The following is a 25,986-nucleotide window of genomic DNA, read 5'->3' as shown; positions in this document are numbered from 1 at the left end:
TCCAAAATTAAAATCAAATCCTGGGTTCTTCAGTCATTTATTTATTGTTCATTTATCAATTTAAAAAAACGTTTCGGTGTTTTCCACCATCATCATTTCATCACCGAAACGTTTTTTTAAATTGATAAATGAACAATAAATAAATGACTGAAGAACCCAGGATTTGATTTTAATTTTGGAATAAATTAAAATTGAACGACCAATCTGAAAATAACAAAAAAAAAGGGGGGGTTTCATTTAAAAAACCAGAGTTGGTAACTACCACACGTTTATGATGCACCCTCTATATTGGAAAGTAATTTTAGAATGTGGATCTTTTAAACGTGAAAAACTTTCGTTGGACGAATTTTCTTGTAAACTTCATATTTACTGAGATATCGCACTTTGACGCACTAATGAGCAACCCTGTATAATACGTTATTTGCTATTAATCTGCAATAAATCTCCTAAAGTGCCACAATTAGGTAACTTGAAAGACGCTGTTGTTGAAAATTCAGGAATTTTGATGACCTCATAATATTTAGTAAAAAGAAAAGAGTTACAAACATTGCAAAATGAGCAGCACTGCATCACTATTAAAGAATCCTGTGGAATAGGGCGTCAAGATCTGGAAATTTTAATTGAATGCATAAATATGGCAATGTGAACTGATTCACATATTCATTAAAATCTACAATTTATCTCGGGCTGGGGTTAATAACGGCTTACAAAAATTTAAGAAAATGTAAACTGAACATTTAGTCCAGAACCTGAGCTTTTCTCGAATATGTCTGTTTTTTAATGAATACAGTTTGTTCCAAAAATACATGAAATTATATAAAATACTCCGTTCGGAAAGTGCTAATTTATAATAATAATAATAATAATATCTTTATTAATAGCTGTTGCTAGCAAATAAATACAATTTTCAAACATTTAACAAAAATTTAAAAATATTCTAAATCAATTGCAGTCAAATTTAAAGACACCAAGACTATTACTGCACCTTACATCTCGTGGCAACTCAATATAACATTTCAGTCTCTTATAAAATAAACTGTTTTAACTAGAACTACTACTAACTCTATTCAAATATAAATTATCATTTGACCTAGTGAAGTAGACAAACTTACAATTTTCTAACAAATGTCCTGGGGACAGATGGTTTAATATTTTATAAATAAAAACGAATGTGTTATTCATAACAGTCTGTCTAACACTCAACAAATTTGTTGATTCTAGCATATCACTAATTTTTGTGTATCTATTACATGACAGTATAATTCTTAAAGCATTATTTTGTTTTTTCTGTAAAATTTGTATTTCAGACTTGTTCATAAGGAAAAGCAACGTAGAACGAAAGTAAAGATGAGGTGCTAGAATCGTCCTGTAAATCATTAATTTAGCCCAAGGACTCAAGTGTTCAAATATGCGACTACGAATGTTAACTGTTTTTGCAATTTTATTTGTAATGTACTTGTAGTGCTCGGAAAATATCAAATGTTGATCTATTACACATCCCAAGTATTCAAATTGCATCACCCTTTCCTTCCTATTTTTACCCTTTATTATCATCATTTTCGTTTTACTTATGTTCAGTTCAAGATAATTGTTATTAAGCCATTCAAGTACATTACTGAGTTCAATATTCAAGATCTGTGTAATTTCATGTTGTTCATGTGCATTATCACCCATAAAATAAATTATAGTATCGTCAGCAAATAATTGTACGTTACAGTTTTTGATTATTTTAGTGATAACATTAATGTAAAAATTACACAGTAAAACAGTATTGGACCCAGTACGGTTCCCTGCGGCACGCCATGCTCTGTCTTTATAGCTGTTAATACTCCGCCATACCTTGTCACTTGTGTTCTTTTATCAAGGAACTCCCCAAGCCAATCAAGAATGACATCTCCGAACCCATAATTTTTCATTTTCAGCAGAAGCAACTGTCTGTTTATGGTTTCGAATGTTCGTTTAAAGGAACGTCGTTCGTCGAGGAACATTTTAACAACAACACCGATCATTTTCCCCTCCTCCAATGCACCCTTCCAATTTAGTAAAACACTTTGTAGAGCAGTTTCGCATGAATTCTGACTTCGAAAACCGGCCGTATAACAAAGTATTTTGGCGGTACCATCAGTATTACTTTCTTTATTTTGCATCGATTTTAATTTAGCTTTTAGATCAGACATTTCCATTCTGTGGAATGATATCATTTCATGCTCAGTATTTATGTGTTCAATGCTCTCGAGATGTGTTTTATTCGGTTTAATATCATTAGTGATTTCTTTAATGTTATTTAGGACAAAGGTATTGAAGTTTTCGCATTTTTCGTTGCCAGTGACTATCTTATTATTAAATAACAATTCGCTCTTCAAGATTCGTGTCGTTTGTTATTAACAATTGTTTTTATTGTTTTCCACATTTCAGCCGGCTTGGTTTCGACCTAATCAATCTTTGCTTGATAATGATTAGTTTTTGTCTTCCTTATCAATGAGACAACTCTATTCCCCTGTTGCTTAAAGACATCCCAATCCTTATTCGCCTTTGTCCTAACTGCAATGTCATAGTAATGGTCCCTAACTCTAATCTCATTACTTACTTCTTCATTCTACCATAGTTTATTTCCCCATTTCTCTGATATCGTTGGATACTCCACTGGGGCAAATTCATCTAACGCACAAACAATATTATTGGTCAAATTGTCAGCTAATATATTTATATCACTCCATGTTTGTATTCCATGTCATATTTACTAATCTAAGCTGAAATTCAGTTGAGTCCATTGATTTGTAATTTCGTAAAGCTATTCTTTCAGTATATCTCAAATGAACTTCGTCTACTTTTATTGATATAATCGAGTGGTCAGTTATTTTAGGAGTGTAATGTACTTTATATTTTAACTCTTTATTGTTTGTGAGTAAAAGATCAATTATTGAAGCTGAGTTATGTGTTATTCGTGTAGATTGTCCAATTAACTGGACAAGACCATATTCGCTAATAAGATACTTCATAATAATAAGATAAATAGATAAATAATTGCATACATTTGTTCAAATCATAACTATTCAGCTAATATCCTACTTTGAAAGTTTCACTTATTAACAGCTCTCATACCACAAGTCATTATTATTCAGATTTATATTAAGCAGTTACATTAATAACTGGCAATGGCAAGAAAACTGCACAAACAATAATAAACAGGAAACATGAAACTTGAAATAATTTGATTAAATTTAACACCGTTTAAGAGTAATTGTTCAGTTTAGCACCCGCATGAATGTATTTGTTAGTTGGTTTCCTAGAAGGTCGTAGGGTTGATAAAAAAGACTATTTTCGTTCGCCATTAAATGGGGTCATTTACCGAATTGAAAAATAAACTTAAGAATGCAATATAAATGTTTAAATATGGACATTTAGTTAAGCATTATTCCGTTCTTTAATAGTTTGTTTCTCAATTTATCTTTTTTGTTAGCTAATTTTTATTATTTAAAGTTTCAAAATTGTCCTTTTTTATTTTTTTTATTTTTTAAGTTTTCTTTTCGACGTTTTGCAAGCACGTTTAGTGAAGCATGTTCAGTGGCATAATGAAATTATTATGATCTGTTAGCAAGAATATGAACATACACAGAATCTAGAAATTCCTGTTAAGACCAAGGAAATAAATAAGTGAAGTGCAAAATATTTAGGATCTCATATAGATAATTATGTAAATTGGAGAAAGCACATTGAGTAAAAACTAACTAGCAAAAGGTCTACTATGAAGATGGTGGCATCAAGTTCTTCTACCGCTATGTGATCATCCACATCTCACTTCTTTTAGCATTATATTCTACATTTTTCATCTAAGATTTCGTAGAGACCCTGACGCCCAAAGACCTGTCGAGTCCCACATATCCTTTCTACTACTACTATTTAGCACTAGTAAAAATTGAACAAGTTCTAATGAAAGGTCTTAAACTGTGATTTTCAAAAAAATTGTGGTCTGTTGGAAATTTAATAAGCATCAAATTTAACGTACTAGATAAATGTATACATTATTTCCTTCATCATTATGCAAAAAACACAAGATATAATAACGTTAAACCAGCTACAGTTCACTCATTAGGGTTGAGTGTCTGATTGTTTAGCTGCTATACTTCCTCCAGTTCATAAACCTTTTGAACTTAAAAGTAAATTTTAGAACACCAGGATTCGACATTATTTCGATATAATTTTCGTTGTTTTTTTTCTTACGCTGAACTATTGCAAGACGTTTTGCACAAAGAGTGCTTATCCATTACACGAGTTAGTAAGACTGCAAAACAAGCAGGCGGTTTTAACCCTCGTAGAACGAATTCGGGGACACTTACAAGACTAATTTTCCGGCTCGTTGTGTTACAGAGAAATAGTGGCACCGTTGTGGATGAAATCCTCTACCGCATTTTTGTCAGCACAAGAAAAATCCCGACGCTGCTAAAACACATGCATTTAATTGAAGCTTGTTCTATAAAATTAAGTATCCGAAAGGGGGTTGCAGGTTCTCCCTAAAACTCATTTACTCAAGTCTTTATTCACGTATATGGGCGCTGTTCGAGCGTCAAAGAAAAGCCGTCCAGTGACTCCTAACAAAACAACTGCCTGTTTTATCACTGTTTTCTGTGAGTCAAGCAAGGTGTTTCTAGCTGCTGTTGTGCAAATTTGCTTTTCGAGATGGCAATCTTGAAAAACGCCCCGAGTAAAAGGACCTGGAACTTCCATTTATCGATCAAAAGATAGCGAGAACAAAGTTTGTTTACCTGACTCTAAAATGCTGAACCGGAATAAATTGACTTTAAATATTTGAGTACGCAATAACGCTTCGGAGCTGTTTTTTGCTATTATGGCATCAATGCAAATTTTAACTACCGGCTAAATGCGACCGGAAAGTTGCGGCCTGAAACGATTTCCGTTTTTGGGATTTTCCTAACACGGGTTTTGCGGCGAAACTTTGTCGACCAACGTAACCGATTTAATATCGTAATTACTGCTCGTGAAAGAGTATTTTTATTAAATAAACTGATGTGGCTGGCTGGAAAAAACCGCGCTCTTTATTTAATTGGATGGTCGACGACAAATATTTCGCAAAAATGTAAGCCGTTTTATGCAGAATTTCTAAATTAATTTTCTTTGGAATTGAAATAAATGAAATCGTATAATTTATTATTTCAATGTGCAAGATTCACGTTTAAACAAATAAATGCAAACATACGTCTTCGTGTCAAGTCAGCAGCTTAGCCGGTTCAAAATCTCTTCATTTTAAGTTTGTCAAATTGCTTGAACTAAGTAGTTTGCATTGATTGGTTATCAAGCGGAAATATTGGATTTTGTTACCTGCAAGTGGCAGAAAATGCTATTCGAACTAAAATTGGATAAGTCTAAACGATTCACTGTGGAAAAATGTGCTCAATAACCGTTTGGAATCAGGGCACGTTCCAGACGAAAATATAAAGCGACCATTAGAATAATATCCGAGCCATCATTAATTTCGGAGGTATTAGGAAGGAAATACGTCCTGGGTTCAAGCACGTTTTTATGAATGCAAATACTGCAAAGATTGTGAAATATTTCAGCTTCGTGTAGGTTCCTTTTATTAGCCCCTTTATAAGGATAATTCAAAGCAGCTCAGGTGCAGTAAAATTATGCATGGGCGACAACTGAGCAAAAAAGAAGGTGCTCGGTCCCACTATGCCGTAAAGCGTCCAATATGGCTTTTTTCACAGTTATTTTAGCCTCCACGCCGCAATTCAACAATAATTTTCCGGAAGCTAACGTTTTTATTTCCCGACTAAAATAAGAGCGTATACGTTACATAGAGTGGTAATATCTATGTGACAAGTTCACTTTGGGTCGGCGTTGAACTAGTTTCGCGTTTGACATGTATATGCCTTTTATGGACTACTAAATAACCGAGAGTAGAGATGGGAATGTTCGGGGATTTCTTTGTTGCATTTTTACTTTTTAGATACTATCCCCTTTCTGGCATTCGCTCCAAGTAAATATACGAATTAAAAAAATCAGCAGGAATCAGAGGCGTTTAGATTTCCTTACGCTTATATACTGAGTTACTATTATGAGCGGACTAACTATTGCATTAACTAACTAGAGCATTTCACCGTGCCCAGCTGAACGACTTCATCTGCATCTCCTTTACAACAGGCAAATCGCACACAATCTCATTAAAACGATAGAGAAGAACGTACAGGGTGTTGTTTTAGTGCGAGAGCGTCCATTATTTCCGTTGGTGTTGAACTTTCGAGAAATAGTTTCATATAAAAGTTGTTGACGCACAAAGTGCGCAGATTTTAAAAATATCTCAGTTTCAGAAAGCGAGGCAAGATCAAAGTGTATTTTTTAAAATAGAATTACCCATTTTTCATTAGCTCATAGAATGCAGCTTGAAACGCTGCATATGCACCGTAAATTGTTTTTTTCTTACTTGCGACGTTGGCAGATTATCGCGATTTCAGTAAGATGTTGCTTAAAAACATGGTACCTAAAAATTCTTTGTAGAAGCAGAAAAAAGCAGTTAAAGGTACAAAAAAACGTCTTCCCAATCACCCTAGATCCTATGAGAATTCCATTGAACCAAAATATCAATACATTGTACAGGGTGTTAACAATGTGCACTTCAATCTAAAACTTTTTAACGCAATATAACTTTTGTCTTTTAAATGGAAGTACCTGTATATTAATACGTCATTAGATAAACAATTTACAAAGTTAGAAATTTGCATTTACACTTTAAGCTGTGAAATCAACCGATTTCAAATTATAAATGATTTTAAGTTAATGTTGATTAAGTTGTTATATTTTGTGAGGTGGCTATGGAATTAATTAAAGTGTCACAAATATAAGGACACCTCACAGAACCAACTCGAGTCCTACCCTTTCCAATTTAATAATGGAAGATTTTTTTCGAAGTGTGTGAGGGCTAAAGAGATACAAAATGGGGGGTGCAGAAATCAAAATAGTGTGTTATGCTGACGATGCCGCTCTCATTGCAGAAAGTGAATATGACTTACAAATGTTATTACACTTATTCAACCTGAAAGCCAAGACTCTAAATATGGAAATATCGCCGACCAAAACAAAGTGCTAACAACATCAAAAAGCACTCTAAGATGCAAACTGGAACTTCACCTTAGAGTAATCGAGCAGAAAATGGAATTTAACTACCTTGGCGTTGAACTTTCTGGCTTTGGGGATATTGAGGCAGAGGTGAGAGATCAAACAACAAAAGCAATTAGACTAGTTGGCTGTCTGAATGCCATATGGAGTAATAAGAGTATGGGAAAGGACACTAAATCAAGGATCTACAAAACCGTCGTGAGGCCGGTGATGACATATACCGCAGAAACCAGGCCAGAATCAACGAAAACCAAAAGAATCCTAGAGACAGCTGAGATGAAAATACTACGTAGAATGACCGGAAAGACACTGCTGGATAGAGAGAGAAGCGATGATGTCAGAACAGTCTGTAAAGTTAAGAACATCAACTAATAGGCAGCAAAGAGGAAGAAGGAATGGAATGAGGACATAAGCAGGATGAACCACCGCAGGCTTGTGAGAATCGCTCGCGACAAGTCCCTGTTGGGACGAAGAGACGTTGGGATCCCCAGGAAACGATGGCGCGACAGCCTCACGCAAGTGAACGATAATTGAACAGGCGATTCGCTTAAAATCGAGAATGAAAAAGAAGAAGAAGAACACTAATGATTTATGAATAAGATCTACTGCTCAATTTTCGATGAAAACCTTGACCCTAAGTCTCCACTGTTTACGGATGTCTTTCGAGGAAAAAAACGGACGATGATGGAACGGATTTCGACAAAAAGCAGCCCCGTAATCCCTGTTAAACATTACCATAAAATCATCGACAACATTTGCACAGTATGATCCGTAACGTAATGAAAAATATCAACCTTTTTGGGGAACAATAGCACAGCTCAAATCCCAGTAAAATAGATTCCCAGGCCCTTTGTAGTGAGAAAGGAAAATTGGGAGCCAATAAGATTGGTAAATAACTGGACCTACTGTTTTCCTAAGTGAATAGCTCAGTGGGGGTTTCCCGAATAAATCCTTGTGATAATGGATTTTCGGTCTGGGCTTGTTTGACTATCATGTTGTCGGGCGATTTCAAAACGATTCATATTTAAGTCGCATTACGATTACAGTTAGGTGTACTAAGTCCAAATTTACAAAGGTACATTTATTCAGCGATTCGTACTTAAGTAGATATAATTTATTCTTTCGTAAAATTATATATCTCCTTAGCGAAACCAAGAACGAGCAAGTTTCAATAATTAAGCTGAGAGTAGTTTTTATGCTTTCATGTGAGCCTTTGAAGACAGGTCTAAAAATTAATAACTTTATAACCACCCGATTAACCAATTTAAATTATTGTAATTCTTTAATTGCGGTGTAGTCTATTCTTCCTGGAGCAACAGTAGTCTTTGACAGAAAAAAACTAATATGCGCTTTATTTTCCGTGGGCCCAAATTCAGTTTCAGACTGGAGTTTGTCGTGTTTTTCCACCATATTTCCCTGCTCCTTATTGACCATATTCGTTCATTTCACCAGTGCTACTGCTCAGCGGAATTTTATTGAAAGAGCAGCTGCCCACAAAGCTAATAAGATAGAAACCACCTAGTTTTCGTTTAAGTAAAACTATTACTTTCATTGTTCGTGGAATAACAATATAGCTATTTTCTTAACTGTAACTGTTTTGCTAAAGAGCACAAATTAATTTAAATGCGCAGCTTTCGCATTGTGATTCTTTCAAACCAGTCAATTGTTGCGTAAAGCTAAAGTTGCTAAAGCTAGAGTTACCGTGCTGAAAAGTTCTAAAGCCTTTCGATCACTTAAACAACAATAAACTAATATTGGAATTACTCTCGACTCCAGGCTTCAGTGACCATGTTTGAGAGCTCCCAAAAGTTATCAGTCTCGTATAGCAAAAATCGATTAAATTTACCTTCTCAGTTTCAAAGTTATACAGCTCGGATAAACGAGTTGGTCGGAAACAAATTGAGTTTCACGTACCGGCTATACATAATTTGAAATCCCTCAAGGAGAAGTTCTGAACCCACAGTCCAACGGTCCACAACTAGTGTTTAAATAATCGATGGTAAAATTCATCTAAAAAAATTAAGGCTTAATATAAGTGAAACAATTCTAATGCAAGTGAATCTCATATCGGCTCATTCAAACCTGATTTTGTTGGCCTGCAGGGATCGAGCTTCGGGATCAAAACTTGCCAACACATTCAATAACTTTCACGTCTTCCCAAAAACCGTCATATTAGCAGATAAATAAACTTTCAATTTCATCCAGCGAGCACTGAGGGCAAAAGTTAGCGGTCAATAAAATTTGAGATTTACAGAATATCAGCGCAAACACATTTGAACGATGCATTGTTGTTGATGATGCCAAGTTTTGTTTGTCTATATAAAATCAGTTTATTGAGGAATACACGCGCTTTTAGCTTAGTTAGTTCAAGTCAATCTCTAAGGAATTATGTACCGTGCTTTAGAGGCTCCGTTATCACACATAGACATACATTATTTCGAGGCTAAAAACCGTGTCTCTTTTACCATCTTTTAAAATTTGCTTATTAGTCGTTTCACAGTTTCAGAGTAGCATCAAGTTTATTCTAGTTAACGTGTGTCCTGACACTATGTTTGCAGCAAAATTTCTGTTTCTTACCCAATCGACCGGTTCATTTTTCCTTACGTACGTAAAACCGCAACTGCGAGAAATTCTATAAACTCGCGGATTTTCCAATGATTTTCTACGGTTTCTGCCAATCCTAGGATTTACAAAATTTTTGCTTGTTATTGCAAACTTGCTTTTATCTCTGTAGCACCAGGATTTTGACTATTTGATATTTAACGTTTTTAACTTCCGATCTAAGCTTCTTCCTAAGTTTATTTCTGCTATCTTTTGGCGAGAGTTCTGCATAAATGTACGAATTCACTTTCATTATGGAGCTGGCTTTTCATTGTAGACAATTTTTTAAAGCGCCAGCTGTGGATATTCCAATTCTGAATAGATGTTTAAGCTTAAATTCCCTTTGTGTCGAACGAATCTCCATTGTCTTGTTCGTGGAAAGTGAACTTAACTTGAGAGATAAATCAGTTCGCTAACTAAATTGATCACTAATAAATAACTGAAGTATCGGATAATAAATATTTAGCATTTTTAAGAAAGTGCCTGGGACGAAAGTACAATATGGATAAAAGCATTGTTTTTTTCTTTATTGAAAACATATTCATTTGGTTGTGTAATTGTTTGTTAAAGCTTTGTTCGCACACCAAAACCACTCACAACAGACACAAAATTATTGTTGCAAAATTTAATTTAGAATACATATTAAGAAATATCCAATACTTTCAGTTCATAGAGGCATAGAAACGTTCAACTGATATCTAGAAAATTTATTGAATTTATGACACCATTAAATTACACCTATCAATAATTTGTAGTGAGCATGAATCGAAGAAATGCCAAGTGAGACAATAAAGGACATTTCCATATTACAAAATCATCTCATAGCACACGGGCTACATTTATTAAAACTTCCATGAAATAAGTTTTGTCACAGGGAGACCCGAATATTCTTCTGAATTGATATCGGTTATCAGACATTCTGCAAACTACTTTCGGTCATTAAAATTATTCTGAACTTCAACTATCTATGAGCGAACTTGAGGGCTCTCGACAGTGGTCGGTTTAGTAACAAGATTCAATTCGGTGTAACTTCCAGTTTGAAATTTATAGCCTTCAGATTGGTTGCATTAAATTAAGTTTCCTGTACGTCACGGCTATCAAAACGTTCAGCAGTAGTTGAAAATTCCAGTCAGAAATTGGCCAGACAATGGGAAATTATATTGATGTAAAATTGCAAAATTATCGGTATCCACATTTAAATCTTATTGGGGAAAACCAATTTCGCCCAACAAAATGTATCCAGATCTTGCTGTAAACTGTGCCATCCTTTGCACTAGGCTGGCAAAGCCTATATCGATTTGCATCGCCACGCCATCTTCCAGAATTTGAAGAAACTTGAAAGAGTTTCCACTGCATTCGATCATTGATTTTTGTATGAGCGCCACCTGTTGTATCAAACTAGGGCTTCGGAATTGACCCCAATACACAATCTAAAATTTGAAAACCAATAATTTTGCCGGATTTGTTGGTTTCATTCAAGCAAATTTTAAATTTAACACCATTTTGCATATCGTGTGAATTGGCAATGATTCCATTAAAATGCTCATGAAGTGTGCTACTTATGGTCAATGATCAGTTGCAGCGTTTTGAGATCTACAATACTCGTAATGAATTAAATTAAAGATAAGATATAATTAGGTTTTGATTAATCGTTGAAGGAAACGTTAAAGTTTTTGGAAACATTAATTTGCGTTCTACCCACTGGATCAGCTGACGTCGGTTCTTTAAGTATGAGCATTAAAAGTGACAAAAAAGACGACATACCGGACGATGGTATTTATTACAGTGCGGATAAAGGTAAATAAATTTGTACATTTTGCGGATTGCAAACATTATTGGGTGCAACTACATAAATAACAAAAATTGATAAAAACTACTAAAAATTTAATTATGCAAATTTGATAATGTTGTGCAAAATCAGTTAATTGTTTTTGCACACCAAGTTGAATGTAATTGACGTTCAAAGTGTTTACGATTCCACCGTAAGTAAAATCAATACTTATCACTTGACTGCAGTACAATCCCTATCATGTTTTCGTACAACTCAAATTTTCTATCTGCAGATACAGAAAAAGAAAACGCTGACTTTTTCTAATGTCCTGTATTAATTACCTTAATTTTTAGGTCCTACATTTGGAGTGCGATTTGTGCAAATCATTGTGATGGCCATATGCTACGGTCACCTACTCACTCTTAAAACGGTCTTTTCGATCACTATTGTTGCAATGACTTCGACAAATTCTACAACTTCTGGATCCACTTCCAATGCACCAGTAAGTGAAAATATTATCAAACGATCAGATGAAACTTGCTCTTTGATTAACTATTGAGATTCACCTAATTCTGCCAACTTCATTTATCTAATAGAAACGGGAAATATTTCTACATAAAAAATTAAATCTTTATATGTATAATCTGGTAAGTTGCATTTATGTCAGTGATTAGAATTGAAGTATGTACTACAACTCTTAGTAAGCCTTCTACGTCGATGGCGTATTAGACGTTTAAGGAGAAGGCGATGTACGATCTATCTGCAAATTTGTATAACGAAGTTACCGGATATGCTCTATCGGCCTAAAATATTTTCAACAATGCGAGGTTGCCGCTTATACCGAAAAGTACATACAACTTTGCTATTTTAAATGAGATACCCTGTATATTATTGCACGGTTGGATTGGAGATAAAGATCGGATTATTTCTGCCTATTGATGTAAAGCTGTTTCCGAAATATTTAATAAAATTCATTATTTTTAATCAAAACGTATCCCCAAGTAATCTTGTATTACAACGCGATTTCGATTCCTGTAAATTTAAAATTTTGGTACTGGGTTCGAAAAACCCTATGCTTGAGCCTGGCGTACAGCAGATTGTTCAAAATTTTACAGGATGTCTTGAAATTACTGACCTTTCGGATAGAGATAAAAACTGCTCCAATTACATTTTTTTTAAATAGAACGCCCTGTATATCAGTTCAAATAAGGGAAGACCGTTAAATTTCCTGTGAAACGATATATCATGCCTCTACCTAAAGCAAAAAATTTCCGAAATAAGTGGACATTCTTGCAAAAATTCGATTATGTCGACGTATTTATCAAAATAGCCATGAAATGTCATAATAGTTGAACATTTGAAATTCTTTAAACCAGTTGTCAAGTCAATAAAGTAATAGAGAAAGCTTTATGCCCTTTTTAATGCAGTTTAGACTTAATTATTCACAAAATGGAGAGCAACTATTCAGTTCAACTTCAATTCAGACTCATAAACAAATTCAAACAAAGTTTTAATCAAACTGTTTATTCTTCATGAACAATGTGACCCAATTGTTACAAGGACATGCAGAAAATTCGACGAAAAGTCTTCAAATTTAAAGCAAATTAATGCAAAAAAGTTTGTGCGAATACCACACAATTTCCTTAATTATGGCACCAAACTGAAAGCTGAACCGAACTTACTAAAACCTGTACCTTCTGATCAAGCCAGCATTGTAAATGTTTTTGCGTACTTCCGTGCATATCCTTAAGCTTCTATTTGAAGTGCCGCAGATGATTTCGGCTTAGCCCATAGTGCAATTCAAAGGATCCTGATCAAGCATGCAATGTATCCATACAACTTCACAAAAAGTAGATTTTCTTTAAGAACTTTATGAAGAATTTGTAAAATTTTCAACTATTATGACATTTGATGGCTATTTTGATAAATACGTCGACATAATCGAATTTTTGCAAAAACGTCCACTTAATTCGGAAATTTCACACTTTAGGTATAGAAACATGATATATCGTTTCACAGCAAATTTCACGATCTTCCCGTATTTGAACTAATATACAGGGTGTTCTACTTGAAAAAATGTAATTGGAACAGTTTTTGTCTCTAGCCCAAAAGTCAGTATTTTCAAGACATCCTGTAGAATTTGGAGCAAATTGCTATACGCCGTACTCAAGCATAGGCTTTTCCTAACCCAGTACCACAATTTTAAACTTTCAGGTATCGAAATCGCGTTCTAATACAAGATTCCTTGAGGATACGTTTCGTTAAAAGTAATGAATTTTATTTAATAATTCGGAAACCGCTTTAGATAGATTTGGGAATCTTTATGCGAAAATAATAATATCTGTATAAACAATCTAACCGTGACAAAAAATACAGGGTGTCTCATTTAAAATATCAAAGTTGTATGTACTTTTCGGTATAAGCGGCACCCTCGCATTCCCGAAAATAATTTAGGCCGAAAGAGCATATCCGAGTACTTCGTTGTACAAATTTGCAGATTGATCAGGCATCGCATTCTCCTTAAACTTCTAATACGCCATCGACCGTGAATCACCCTGTATATTTTTTGTGATTTCTTTATACTAAATGGTCGTCTCAGAATAGGTCAAACAAATCAGAAAACAGACATTCAAATGAAACTGAATATCAACTAAAAGTGTGTAACTGGGTATTGACGAAAAAACACATTCTAATTAAAAAATATATTCCAAATAAAGTTAATATCTGAAAGCCCTAGTTATAAACATACTCGTGACTAGATCCATCATCAAAATGAAGAATTAATTATAAGAAACCACAAAGATAAACTCTGCAGGCTGTACAGCGTAATAAAAAAAAGTCTCTGTCTGAATTTATACAATTTTTGCTATTCATTACAGCAACTATGCAAACTAATACTTTTATTTTACAGTATGCAAAAATATATTTATGCATCCGATATCTTCTCATTGGATATAATTAACATTCGCTCAGGGGTTTGTCGCCGAACTAAAAAGTTTTTTTTTTCGAAAACTTCTCGATATTCTTGAATTATATTCTTTCCTTTAGCTAACAGCCTTTCAGAGTGTTGGTGAATAATCTTCTGGCAAATTTAAAGCCATATTTACTACTTTTGCATGTAATTAAAGCGTTTATCGCTACTGCATTCAAGAAAAAAAAACGCGATCAGAACAGATCATATTCGTACATTTCTAGGCACACACAAAGTTGTAGAAGCTTATTGTTTTGAGTAAACTTTTCGCCTCATTCACTTTACATTCACATCATCACAGGGTGATTCAAAATGGGCATCATTCCTATGGAGGTGTTATCAGACTGTGTTTAAGGAGTACAGACAAAATAGTAAAAAATATTAATTGTTAACGATATTAAACTCCGGTAGCCATGGAATTATACAGAAAGTGACAGTAAGATAGACCAGGATAAACGGTAAATTTAACACGAATCGTTGACACGAAAGCCTCCTCCCTAGACTCATTTGACCAATGTGGTCATTTTAGACTAATGCATTTGATCCAAGTATCTGATATCAATTAATGTTGCAAGTTCTGTTTCAACCTTCAGACATACGACTGGACCAACCAAAACATTATTCTCTCAACCGCACTCTGGAGCGGAATACCCACAAACTTGGCAGGTGGCTATATAGGAAAGAAATATGGCCCCAAATGGCTGATCGTAAGCGCAATGGTAGTCAATTCAGTTGCGTTTATGCTGATTCCACTTTCGGCTCAATATTTGGGATCTATGGGAGTTCTTGCATGCAGATTTGTGGAGGGCCTCAGTATGGGAATTATGATCCCTCTGACTGCAGTGGTAATGGGAATTTGGGCACCACACGAAGAGAGATCGCGCTTGGGGTTTCTAGTATCTGCAAGTATAAAAGGAATTCCCTGCTTTAAATTAGAGTAACCAATAACATTTCTAAGCAGTTGTGACTTTTATGCAAAGTGGATCAACAATTTCCACGGGATTTATATCCCAATCGACCTTGGGATGGCCCTGGGTGTGTTATATATTTGGAACAGCTGGGATAATTGTGACGACTATTTACCTGTTTGTAGCAGTACAAGCTCCTCATGTTCATCCGAATATCACTTCTGCTGAACGAACATATTTGGAAAAAACTTTATCTAGCACTTTTGAAAATGTATTGGTTTGAGCCTCGGCATTTAGCTAGAATATAGTGGATGGTCTTGCAGGATGAACCAGTTCCTTGGGCAAAAATATTGACGTCAATCCACTTCTGGGCTATAATTGTTGGTCATGCCGGTTACTATTTATTTGTTATGCTTTTGGTTACCGAAATGCCCACATTCCTAGCAAAAGTTATGAAGTATGACTTACAGTCCGTGAGTTATTAAGAGCAATTAAGTAAGGAATTATTTGACCCACAGATTTATTTCAGAACGGCACAGTGTCAGCAATACCAAAAATAATTAGTACAGTATCTGGCATATTCATTTCCATTATCTCCGACTATATTCCAAGGCACGGACTGCTTTCCGTATTGAATACTAGAAGATTTTTTCACCTAACATGTTAGTAATGAACAATTAAGATTTAATTATTCTGATGATCTGCTTTTAGGGACGCTTCTAATGACGACCGCCGTGATTTGCACCACTTATATTCCAGAGCAGTTGCGAATATGGGCGGTTGTTCTTTATTGTATTGTAACTATAGCTGACGAGTCTATTTCAATAACAGGAGTCTCAGTCAATATTTACGATCTTTCTCCAAAATACGCAGGAATTATCACGGGAATATCGCATAGTATTTCGCAAGGTGTGTCTGCATTTGCACCGTCACTTGTTGACTGGGTTTGTACCGACTTGGTACGTAGAACTGGTTTCTGTTAGGATGAAAAACCAAACACTTTCTTTTTGATCTCAGAGCGATGCCAGCCAATGGAGGACAGTGTTTATAATAACTTCGGTAATCGCACTGTCGAGTGCTATTTTCTTTGCGATATTTGCCAGCAGCCAGAGGCAAAACTGGGGAACCGAATCGGAAGAAGACGCTCGAATCGAAGCGGTTATAAAACGAAAGGGCTCCATTTTTAGCATTTATTCACTTGCTGCATAAATAGTGCTACGATAAATGAAATAAATGTTCCTGATGCAAATAAATATGGTTAATGTGTATGAAGAACACTAATTTAAAATTAAGGAAAATCAAATAATATGGAAAGTGTGTCTGCATTATTAGATAGAGTTACATTTAATTTTTAGCACTTTGAGAAAGAAGCCAGTTGACTCATAAGTGCCTTGAATTTGGAACTATCGCAATGAAAGATGGTGCTTGCGTAAAATGCGTCAAATTTCTTTACACAACTTCAGGAAAATCTATTTTTTTTTCAATCGATAGGCTAAGATCGGTTTTTGATAATTAATGATCTTAAAATACTTTCTCTCGTAAATGAGAAAATTCACATTACGCGAAAGACACAAATCTGGTGTTACTGAATCGAAAGAAACATTGGTTTTTACTTCACATTCTTCACTAAGATCAGGGTCTGTATTACCAAACATATGAAGAACAGAACGGACAGACTGATCTTCATTTGAATTTCTGTGGACAGTCGTTATCTTACTGTTAATACCTGAGAATTCATTTATTAAGGAGTGTGACTTGAGGCGAATAATCAAATAAGGCAACATGGAAATAAAAGTGACTTCTTAAACTTGGAGTGAACGCTCAGATTTATAGGAACTAATGTATACGGCCATACAAGCAAACTTGTATAATTTCTTTGTGCCTGGGATCTTTTGACCATTTTGTGCAGCTCAGTCACTCTCTGGTCTACTATTTCAAAAACAAAAAACCAAATATGCTTTTCAAAGTTGCTATATTTCATCAAACAATCAACAGGAAATTCCGCTGGGGACTTCTTGGCAAGTGTTGGACTTCTTTGCTCCACTAACTGATACATCTGTGAAGTGCCAGTCGGCGCATCCTCCTTGAGCACAAACTATTTGCAAGGCCATGCTATTGCTTCCGGTCATAGTTCCCTGAATATTTGTTAAAGTCAGGTTTGTGATCGGGATGTTGGCTTTAGCATCCCCACTTGGATAATTCTCCTGAATCGATATCGCAAACTTGTCAATGCCTTAAAGCAAATTGGCAACATTCAGCATTATTAGTTCCTAAATTATTAAACTTTCCAGGTATCTCACATTCCATTTAATTTACCTGTGAATTCAATATTTTTATAGAGCACATTTTTTATTGATCCCGTATCCCCATCGTTGTGAGTTTTGATGTGTATTACATTGTTGGAATACTCAACTTTGGAGTTTAAGAATTGAATATCGGACACGTCCCCATTTTTGATCTGCAACACTCTGAATTGAAGAAATGTTTGGTAATTTGGAATTATCATTTAACCGAGAAACTCAATCCATGGGAGCCATTGCAGTGTAAATTTTCGAAAACCATATTCGATCCTCCGTTAACTGCAACGCAATCATCCTGGTTGATAACTACTGAGTTTTCCACTCTGATTCCGCTGCCTCCAGCCACATCAAATCCATCGGTGTTTTTCGCATAGTTTGCTCCGATAACTCCCTAAAACCACATGTACGTTCAAAGACGATACGAAAAATATTTATTTTTCAAAGACCTACTGGGTATCCATCATAGTTATCAATGTTAATGTTCGTTACAAGCAAGTTAGTAGACTTGGACAAAACGACGCAATTGTTGGGACAGTTCTTGATGTTCAAGTCCTTCACTGTGGAATCTTCTACCTGAATTCGCATAAACTTGGGCCGCAATATTGTTGATTCGCCTGCTCCTTTCCAATGTTGAGGACCCAGACCGTCAAGCAGATGGTCTAAAATGTATCATTTGGAGTCTGAGTCTTAGTAACTTTAAAATATTTCAACATACTTGCTGTTCCAGATATTTCAACATTCTTTCCCTTGATGTGAACTAAGTCGCCAGTCCACTCAGCCACTTCATGTGTTAAATGACCGTCAAAAATCAACTTTGCACCATCTTTCAAATTAATTTCCAGAGTGGTTTCTGCAGGAATTACCAAATCTCCTATAATCAATGTGTCGCAGGTTTCAGCTGCCGTTGAAACATCGTAATAGTTTGACACCGTACAAGAGGCCCCTAGAATGGCTACTACCCAACCAAGGCCTATTAGCCCAATTAAAATAAAACACTTCATTGTTGAAAGTACGCAAGCACAAGCTCTGTTAATAATGCTACTAAATGGGCAATTCTCAGATTTGTTGAAATTGTTTATGCTAGAAAATCAATCTCAAGAGGCCTGACGTTCATATGTCCTTATCTTATCTATAACAATTATATTAGGAGATACTTTTTAAAAGTTTTGTTTTTGGTTTGGTCAATCGCTAAAATTGTATTTCAAGTAGCAATATAAAACAAAAATGCTATATTTTATTATGTCTTTGTACATAATATCCGTAATGCCAACAGAAAGCAAAATGCAACTTCTCAAAAATTCTAGGTCTGCGCCGGTTTAAATCTCGTGAACTTGTTTGATATAAGTGAGAAAACCTGCAGCTGCAGTTCAAGTGCAAAACTTGCTATTAATATTTGAAGAAGGGTGACGTAAGCGTTTAATTACTTATTTACTAATATCAATACCTTCAAGTGGTGTATTCAGGTCGTCTAGAAAGATTAGTAGTGTTTATGGAAAACAGTAGCTAAACTCGGTCAATTCAAGAGATTAATGTGTAATAAAATACCAACCCTGCACGTTTTGCCCAACTTCAGTTTCTGTTAGCATTGCGAAAATATAGAACACGTTAAAATGGCGGTTTTTTCATAGTAGAAAGTTATTTCCTGAATCGCGTAGTATTGCAAATAAAACGGGGAAAAGTAAAAGGCTTCTACCTTTAAGCAGAATGGTTTCTTTATTCATATGAAGGTTGAGTGCATGAATTTCTGATATTTCTGAAAGAAGGAATAAATAACCACGACCAATCATTTTTATAAAAAAAAATGCACCTAAGAAGCTTATATGTGTACTAAATTTAAGTTCAATAGGATGGTTTTGAAGTTGCCGTTCGAAAGATGCCGTTTATATTAAAAGCTTTTAGTAAAAGAGTATATTTACGCCCCAACTAGCACCTCAGAAGACGAAGAGGTGAAACAACTATATGAGGACATAACGGCTGCAAAACAAAATAAAAAAAACACATTTTAAAATAGTTATAGGGAATTTTAATGCAAACATAGGAGAAAGGACTAGCGCGGACACCGAATTCATTCGGCTAGGGATGGGAAAAAAACATCGATGTTTTGCAAACATTGACGTAATTCGTTCGATGTTCGATATTTTTACCATCGATGTTGGAAATTTGGAACATTGATGTCAGATCCTGAAATGAAAACATCGAACATTTGATGTTGATACTAGATAGAAACATTTTCTGCCATCTTTTTGATAGTCCTGCACTCGAAGAACCTCTTTTTGAAGTCAGTTGACCGAAAAATGTGGCAACTTTATGTTGAATAAATCTAGTTCGTTATTTACCAATGCATTGTTTTAAAATGTCATAGTAGTAGTAAAATAAAATTAATCAATTTGAAATTTGTATGCAACGGCAAACTATCACAAGATCGATGTTGTCAAACATCGATGTTCTGCCTTCGATGTTCCCTAATATCGATATTACCTTTCGATGTCAACATCGATGTTATAGGATCGATGTCCCACCGACAGAAAGAAACGACAGAGGAGAAGAGCTTGCAAACTTCCTTGAAAAGGAAAATCTATGCTGCATGAGCATTTTCTTTAAGAAGCCACCCCAACGCAAGTGGACGTGGAGAAGTCCTGGTAACTCGGTGAGGAACGGGATAGACTTCATCCTTGCTAACAACCGGAAAATATTTACAGATGCAGATGTGCTGAACCAGTTTGACACCGGAAGTCACCACAGACTAGTGCGAGCATGTATTTTGTTTGACTCAAAATTGGAGAGAAATAAACGTATAACAAAACCCAGAGGGAAGTCGAAAAACGCCCAAGACCTATCGACATTGTAACCCTGGTTGTAAATCCAATGAATGAGAGAATCAAAACAGGTATCCAAACAGCAGCAAAAAAAGATGTATTTAAAAGCAAAACCCCCAAAAGACCAAGAATCAGTGGAAACACCAATAGAATGATAGAACAAATAAGGCATATGGAAAAAGAGACGGACGAATAGAGAACATTTAACAAAGAAGTAAAAAGAAATATTCGAAGAGAGATAAGAAAATACAAACCCAACACTATTCTAAATACAATAGAGAATAACTCAAATATGAAAATGCTAATATCATACCTTCACGCGGAAAAACAAGAAAAACCAAAGTTAAGAACCTGCAAGGAACTATAATCTCAAACCTAGAACAAATATTCCGCATAGCTGAAGATTTCTACAATGATTTGTATTCGCCACGGACACTCGATAGGGAAATGCAACCGCAAAGCAGGGGTTTGAACGTGTTTCACTGGAGGAAATTACATATACCTTCAGGAGGACGAAAAACGATAAATGTGCCGGAGAAGACCACATTTCGGCGGATATGTTGAAACTGGATGGAAGTACGGTGGAAAAAAATATTCAAATCTTACTTAATCTTAAAAAAGGAGTCACCGCAGGGATCCAAAACTACCGTCCTATCAGTCTGCTTTCACACCTATACAAGTTATTCACCAAAATCATATGCAACCGACTCACAGAAAAACTTTACCTTTACCAGCCAGTAGAACAGGCCGGATTCCGTAGCGATTACAGCACCATCGATCACCTACAAACACTGCGAACCTTATTTGAAAAGACAACCGAGTATAATGTCCCCATCCATCTAGCGTTTATCGACTTCCACAAAGCCTTCGACATGCAAGAATAGACTCAAGATACTCCGCCATACTGGAAAACATCTGCAAGAATGCGACATTCCACTTTAAAATAAACGAAGAACGAACATAAAAATGGGCAAGAGAGTACGCCAGGGGGATACTATCTCACCAAAAGTATTTATTGGAGTTTTCGAGAACGTCTCTTGAAGACGTTCTTGAAAAACTTGAATGGGAATCGAAAGGTATAAAGATCGACGAGGTGCACTTCAATTACTTGCGGTTCGCTGACGACATCGTCTTAATTTCAAGCGACCCAATGTAGCTGATGGAAATGATAGAACAACTCAACCAAGCAGTGAAAGAGGTGGGTCTAAGAATGAATACTGGAAAGACAAACAAATCCTTATATAGCGCTGGATATTACTATCGAATGCCTAAACCAATATACATGCTTTGGCCATACGATCATGCTAGGAAAACCAAATCAAATAGCAGAAACTCCTAGACGTACAGGACTCACATGAGCAGCGTTTGGTAAACTGCGACACATCTTTAGGAACAGCAGTATACCTAGGTATAAACCTAAAGAAAAAAGTTTGGGACTCGTGCATCTTACCGGTGGCTACATATGGCCCAGAAACCTTAAGTCTAAGAAAAAAGAGTGTAAAAAGATTAAGTTATATATATCGTTTATTTCATTACGTTTCGGCAAGACAACAGCGCCATCATCAGGTTTAAAATTTACACAAACTACAAACACCAATTCACAATTAAAACATGTTGTATAAAAACCATAATTTATAAAGTGTTAAAACATTCATCAGTTTTTGAGGGAAAGAATCCTTCCTTTTGGAAGGGTAAAACACTGGAAAAACATACCTCATGATTGGTAAAAATCAACGGTCTTTTAGGTCTTTGCCTTCTTGAAACCTTAAATTTGTCCGAATTATTTTTTACATTTGCTAGAGTCGTATGTATGTATTGAGATAAGCATACATAGTTTTAATTTTTCACCAGTGTACTGGGTGCTTCATACTTATGGCTTATTAGGGTTTGGTAAATGTTGCTAAGGTTGTCGGTATCTAATCTGAAATTTACTGCTTTTGCTTGTTTTTTTATTTGTATCATGTCGTGGATTCTTCTTTGATGATAATTCGTTTCCCTAACTAATATATTTCCGTTGTTAAAATCAAAATTATGCAACATTTGGTGTGCATGTTGTGTTAATGCTGTTTCATTTTCACTAGTATGTCTCAGACTGTATCTATGTAGGTACATTCTCTTTTTGACTATTTTATAATATTATAATATTACATATAACATATTTATAATTAACCATATCTAACTGTGCTTATCAAAATTAAGTTTTAATCACCCAGTATAACTTCCCAAGCGCCATTTTTGGCGACATCTCGCCAGTTTTACTTAAAGCTCTTTTGCAGGAAAATCAATTGCAGGATGATCATTGATGTGTAGTGCCGTATTGGAAAATTCAATACTGGGAGAGTTTCCTCTTTTAATCCCGAAATTAAGTCAAAGCTATAGCCACTTTAGGATAGATGGAGGAAACAGCATAAAAATTTCGGAGACATATCATGTATTAATTTTCATAAAGCAGTGGTAAAAATAAGCTAATTTACAAGGGAGCGGCAGTTCTATCAGATGGAATTATTAATACCGGAAAGTATTAAAAGTGATATATTTGCAATTGTTTGCATTTGTAACTTTCTATTTGACATACAAGTTCTTGTTCATCACTACTAAAAGGAATATGAGTGAATGCAATTTCCAAGGAAAAATGTCTATGAATTTAACAATTGCACAAATATTGTTCAATTGCTTGCAAAGGATCTTAAACTAACCCAAACTAATGTTTTTCGTCATCCCCAAATCAAAGCCTACAGGAAAACGTTTATCAGAAGGGTAAAAATATTAGGTGTACCGTAACAAACTACATTAGCAGCGCAAGAAGATTCATTATTTTTAACGTATTTGTATTAACAAACTGGAATTAGTTAAACATCCACTGAATGGATTCTCTTTTCATGATCCCCTTGTATTGTCACAAATACAAAAGATAACAAATTGATGATATACGGTTACACGCAAAAGGGTGGGATGTCGGATGTATCAACGAATATAATGGGATTTATCTGATGATAATGCATGATGAATTTGGAGCTTATACATGAACGACCATTTCGTTTGTTGGTTTGAATTAAACAAATTAATAATTTTTTTCTAAGTTATGGTTATACGGTAAATACTCTTGGAAACATCAAAGAATTAAGCGCTCATTTCAGTGGAGCAAAAATTAATTTAAATAGGAATCTAGCCGAATACCTCGCTGCATAAATACGGAATTTCATTGCTACGGGCTCTTTCTACTCAAAAGAACTTCAACTTCTCACTGAGAAACGTAGTTTTATCAGAAAATTCAAGTTATTTGTTGAAAGATGAAAGTAAATTTTGGCCATGTCTTTAAACAGACATTCTTACGATTGGCACTAGATCAACACTGCAGCGAAAATGTTGCCTTTGAAGACACTTCAAGATTTGCTATTTTAATACGGTTTAAAACACGCGCTGCGCTGCGATGGCTAATAACAAATTATTTTAAATCTGCAAAAACCGATAAACGAGCTCGATGAATAAATGGAGGCACAATTTAAATTTTAGATTAGCTCGTTAGCTTGTTGGAAATAATTATTTACTGCACTTTAAAACAATAGCTGCATAAAAGCATTGCTGGCAGCACAAATAATAAATTTCTGTTATACAATTAAGCGGATAAACAGTCGTGGTTTGAATTAATATTAGCTTTGCTAGGAATTACTTGCAATTCGATAAAGTTTCCCCTTTTTGAAACATTAAAATTAAGATTTAGTTCTGGCCGGAAACTCTGCTTGGAATTTTTCTCTTCGTCGTATTCTAGATGTTTTAATATACCTAGTTATTGGTAACTCTGGATTTATACAGCTTTGTTCAACTCCTTAGAGTGTGCTCGCGTACATAAATTTCCAACGATGCGCTTTTGCTAATACAACTTTCTAATTTATGGTGTTGGTGTGGAAGTTGGTTGCAATACAAATTTCTCTAGTTCAAATCAGTGACTGCTGGTTTAACTACCCATAAAATTCACCTGCTAATTGTTACAAATGATTTACAATTTATGCTGTAAAATGGTAAGGTTTGCTAGCTCAGGTCCTAAATCTTCCCTTTTATTGCGAAGCCATATTTGCCCACTTTGTTCTTCTGTTATTACAAGTAATTTCGACGTTTTAAAATATGAAAGTCGATTTGCATAATTTAATTAAAAACGAGGACAGCGCTGTTACGTTTCGAGTCAACATTTTTGAGTTGCGCAATTTCTGCCATGTGTATTTCGTGTGGTTGTTAATCTTCCTCTCGGGAACTCGTAAAATGCTAACCGAAATTAAAAGTTGTCATGTGTGAATGAATCCTATTAAACAATTAGCAATTATTTTTCTGGTGCATTTTCATCTTCTTTAAATTCCTCTCAACACCCACGAAATCTACGTAAGACTCTAAAGGTGTAAGCTAGAATAAATTCACAACAAATGGGGCTGGGCACCGGAAGGAATACAAAAGGATTAGAGGTAGGGACTTTTAAAGCCTCTAAATGGGGCTTTAACTTTATAAGTGGGAAGTGCCAATTTAATTTCGAGTTTGTTTTAATCTTGTTTCAGCTTACGTTCACAATATTTTTCGAAATGTGCGGACAGACTCATCGTGTTGATTTTAGGAGAAAACTAAACGAAATTATGAATTTTGAACACACCTGTTTTTATGGGGTTAAATAAACGCACAGTTTGTTTGAAGCAAAACAACAATAAGAAAACTACGCATAATGTTTGCTGATGGCTTCTTTATTACCAGCAAACGTGTTCGATCTGGAAAAATATAGGAACTGCCTCGAGTCGTAATGGTTATTGGATAATAGCTTGTAATTTGAGAGCCTACAGTTTCGATGTAATTCAAATAACCTGGAAACAGTTGCAGTTTGAAAACATGACAAAATGTACACTTTTTAGTTGTTCTGGTGACAAATATGCTYGACCTGGCACATAAATTAAGTGCCTCGASTGGCAATGCTTATTGGAAAATCGCTTATAATTTGAGRGCGTACAGGTTCGATTTAATTTAAATATTGTCGAAACAGTTGCAGTTAGAAAACTTGACAAAAACTATGCCCTTTAGTTGGTGTACAGAGGCTTCAATCTAAAACTGATTGATCCTTGAAAATATATAGCATATACATAAAAAAGCTTGTATATTCCTCTACTATTTAAGCTACTGTGGCTGTAACTGTGTCTTCCAAAAAGAAAGTTTTTACACTATTTTGAGCCTGAAAATATTATCCATGCCCGTTCTCTTCAACAGAATTTCTGCACGTCTTTTATTACACATTGATCAATAGTGCTCATATTTGGCAAGATGAACGAATTATTTATCAAAAAGTAATCAAGAACTATCAACCTACAGGGTATCCTACGACACAGTTTAGTTCAAGCTGTAAGAGAAAATTCCAATTAGTAAAGAAATTAATTTGGAAAATTACCTTGACGTTTCGATAGGTATTTTCTGCTATCGTTATCAAAAGAACCTAAATGAACCTAAAAAAGAGTAT

The 25,986-nt window shown here is 35.1% G+C and overlaps 2 protein-coding genes and 1 long non-coding RNA gene across 3 annotated transcripts in view; 1 reads left to right on the top strand and 2 right to left on the bottom strand.

Annotated features, from left to right (window-relative positions):
* Window positions 1-8,241: 8,241 nt before the first annotated feature.
* The window catches only part of LOC125505509, an 18,089-nt gene continuing 344 nt past the window's right edge, over window positions 8,242-25,986 (bottom strand). The window contains exons 2-3 of the long non-coding RNA XR_007282229.1: window positions 20,864-20,869; window positions 8,242-8,253 (exon numbers count right to left, since the gene is read on the bottom strand). This is a non-coding gene — a long non-coding RNA (uncharacterized LOC125505509). The remainder of the gene's footprint in view (window positions 8,254-20,863; window positions 20,870-25,986) is intronic.
* LOC109541469 (putative inorganic phosphate cotransporter) lies at window positions 11,362-16,653 on the top strand. Its single transcript, XM_019910329.2, has 8 exons — window positions 11,362-11,532; window positions 11,860-12,008; window positions 15,071-15,383; window positions 15,439-15,656; window positions 15,709-15,858; window positions 15,915-16,047; window positions 16,097-16,344; window positions 16,403-16,653. The coding sequence occupies exons 1-8, from the start codon at window positions 11,466-11,468 to the stop codon at window positions 16,592-16,594; spliced, it is 1,470 nt and encodes a 489-aa protein (XP_019765888.2). The 5' UTR covers window positions 11,362-11,465; the 3' UTR covers window positions 16,595-16,653.
* Window positions 17,341-18,794, bottom strand: LOC109541470 (probable endopolygalacturonase I). The gene is made up of 5 exons (XM_048669452.1): window positions 18,401-18,794; window positions 18,136-18,344; window positions 17,897-18,076; window positions 17,702-17,843; window positions 17,341-17,618 (listed from the first exon to the last, which is right to left on the bottom strand). The coding sequence occupies exons 1-5, from the start codon at window positions 18,684-18,686 to the stop codon at window positions 17,374-17,376; spliced, it is 1,062 nt and encodes a 353-aa protein (XP_048525409.1). The 5' UTR covers window positions 18,687-18,794; the 3' UTR covers window positions 17,341-17,373.

The sequence above is a fragment of the Dendroctonus ponderosae genome, unplaced genomic scaffold, assembly GCF_020466585.1.
Source record: "Dendroctonus ponderosae isolate FM_Combo_2020 unplaced genomic scaffold, Dpon_F_20191213v2 Dpon_F_20191213_1, whole genome shotgun sequence".
Taxonomy (NCBI): Eukaryota; Metazoa; Arthropoda; class Insecta; order Coleoptera; family Curculionidae; genus Dendroctonus; species Dendroctonus ponderosae.
The sequence above is the reverse complement of the archived record's forward strand: the minus strand, read 5'-3'. Positions and strand labels throughout refer to the sequence as shown.

What these genes read in the sequence shown, in the direction of transcription:
- LOC109541469 (XM_019910329.2), top strand. Translation starts at nt 11,466, where the DNA reads ATGAGCATTAAAAGTGACAAAAAAGACGACATACCGGACGATGGTATT. An exon ending in TTATTACAGTGCGGATAAAG is followed by an intron (nt 11,533 to 11,859) that starts GTAAATAAATTT and finishes CTTAATTTTTAG; the next exon opens with GTCCTACATTTGGAGTGCGA. An exon ending in ACTGGGTTTGTACCGACTTG is followed by an intron (nt 16,345 to 16,402) that starts GTACGTAGAACT and finishes TTTTGATCTCAG; the next exon opens with AGCGATGCCAGCCAATGGAG.
- LOC109541470 (XM_048669452.1), bottom strand. Translation starts at nt 18,686, where the DNA reads ATGAAGTGTTTTATTTTAATTGGGCTAATAGGCCTTGGTTGGGTAGTA. An exon ending in TGAAATATCTGGAACAGCAA is followed by an intron (nt 18,345 to 18,400) that starts GTATGTTGAAAT and finishes GATACATTTTAG; the next exon opens with ACCATCTGCTTGACGGTCTG. An exon ending in TAAAAATATTGAATTCACAG is followed by an intron (nt 17,619 to 17,701) that starts GTAAATTAAATG and finishes ATTTGCTTTAAG; the next exon opens with GCATTGACAAGTTTGCGATA.